The sequence below is a fragment of the Rutidosis leptorrhynchoides genome, chromosome 8 (genome assembly GCF_046630445.1).
Source record: "Rutidosis leptorrhynchoides isolate AG116_Rl617_1_P2 chromosome 8, CSIRO_AGI_Rlap_v1, whole genome shotgun sequence".
Taxonomy (NCBI): Eukaryota; Viridiplantae; Streptophyta; class Magnoliopsida; order Asterales; family Asteraceae; genus Rutidosis; species Rutidosis leptorrhynchoides.
This window is the reverse complement of record NC_092340.1, coordinates 140262774-140264832: the sequence shown is the minus strand read 5'-3', so window position 1 is coordinate 140264832 and position 2059 is coordinate 140262774. Positions and strand designations below refer to the sequence as shown.

At 40.8% G+C, this 2059-nt stretch overlaps 1 protein-coding gene across 1 annotated transcript; it reads right to left on the bottom strand.

Annotated features, from left to right (window-relative positions):
* Positions 1-320: 320 nt before the first annotated feature.
* Positions 321-1103, bottom strand: LOC139863852 (uncharacterized). The gene has a single exon (XM_071852452.1). The coding sequence runs from the start codon at positions 1101-1103 to the stop codon at positions 321-323; it is 783 nt and encodes a 260-aa protein (XP_071708553.1).
* Between the last annotated feature and the right edge of the window lie 956 nt (positions 1104-2059).

Sequence of the window (2059 nt, the reverse complement as noted above, 5' to 3'; positions counted from 1 at the left end):
TCTTGGCACCAATCGCTGAATGGGTATCCTTTAAATTGTGTACCATTATCACTCACAATTTCATTTGGTATTCCAAATCGATAGATAATGTTTTCCCATACAAAGTTGCGGATCTGCTTGCCCGAAATTGTTTTGAGCGGTTTGGCTTCTACCCACTTTGTGAAGTAATCTATAGCTACGACCAAGAATTTTACGCCTCCTGGTCCTGTGGGGAATGGTTCCACTATGTCGATTACCCATTTACAGAATGGCCAAGGAGACGCGACTGGTATCATTGGATGTCATGGAGCTTTGCTTGCTGGAGCGTGCAGCTAACATGACTAACATTTGCGTATTACCTCTGCGGCATCTCTGTACATTGACGGCCAATAGTATCCGAGGCGCATTTTTTTAGATGCGTCTGTTTTGTGCCCTGAATGCAAAGCGCACATTCCCTCGTGCACTTCTCGTATGATTGACTCTGCTTGAGTTGGATTAAGACACCGCAAATGAGGTCCAAAAAAGGACTTTCTGTATAGAATATCTTTATCTAGCAAATACATTGGTGCTTTCATTTTTATCTTTCTTGCCTCTGTTGAATCTATTGGCAATGTACCAGCGTTCAAAAATTCCACTATCGGTGTCATCCAACTTGGTTCATCTTCTTCAACTGCGGCGGATACACCGTCTGTATCAATGGATTTAACTTTCACTTCCTCAACCCATATTTCTTTCTTGAAATGGCTGAATGTTAAGGCGGCCAGCTTACTCAGCGCATCCGCCTTTTTGTTCAATGTCCTTGAAACTTGCGTTATCTGAAATAAATCAAAATCTACCACGAGTTCTTGCACAAGTTTCAGGTACTTTTGCATCGATTCATCATGTGCTTCAAATATCCCGTTGAATTGGTTTGCAACTAGCTGCGAGTCAACATATACTAACAGCTCTTTTACCTCCAAATATTTTGCTACCCGCATTCCAGATAACAACGCTTCGTACTCAGCTTCATTGTTTGTTACAGGGAAGCTAAAACGCAGCGCGAAGGTGTATTCTTCTTCTTCTGGACTTTTCAGGACTATTCCTGCCCCTGCGCCTTCTAGACCACAAGACCCATATGTGTGCATTTCCCACAGCTGTTCGGGCGGAGGTGGTATTTCTTTTGATTCATGCGAGACTTCGATATCTCCGGCTGTTTCAGCCAGATAATCTGCTAGGACTTGCCCTTTTACCGCACTTCTTGGTGAGAAGCTTATCTCATGCTCACCTAATTCAATAGCCCATTTGGCCATGCGACCAATATTTTCTGGTTTATATAGCACCTGCTCAACAAGTATTAGTGAATGTAAATTTGCTAGAATTTGTCAAGCAATTTTAAGTTTTTTGACAATACTTTGTTTTTTGTCATACCTGCTTTATTGGTTGGTCTGTTAGGACCATTATTGGATGCGCTTGGAAATATCTCCTTAAACGTCTAGCCGTATGCACAAGTGCATAAACCAGCTTTTCAATTGCAGGGTAGTTTAATTCGCTTTCTGTTAAAGCTTTGCTAACAAAATATGCAGGCATTTGTACCTATCCGCACAACATAATCATATAATTTTAAATGTCTATTGATTAAAAAGTAACTATATTTAAATTTATAGTGCGTACCTGTCCCCTGTCCGCTATCAATACTGAACTTATCGCTTCTTTCAATGCTGCTAAGTAAAGTATCAACGTTTCTCCCGCAATCGGCGCAGTCATTGTCGGAAATTCTTTTAACAATTTTTTCATTTCTTGCAACGCCACTTCTGCTTCCTCTGTCCACTTAAAATCCGTTTTCTTTAAGCAATTTTTTAACGTCCCGAAAAAGGGAAGCGATCGCTCTGCAGATTTTGATAAGAACCTTGTTAACGCCGCCAATTTACCAGTTAAACTTTGCACCTCTTTTTTATTTCTGGGAGACGGCATATTTTCGATCGCCTCTATTTTCTTTGGATTTGCGCGTATCCCGTGCTCAGTTATTATATGACCAAGAAAATTCCCTTCCTCTTCTCCAAACTGCACTTCGACGGATTGAGCTTCATATTTATCTTTCTCA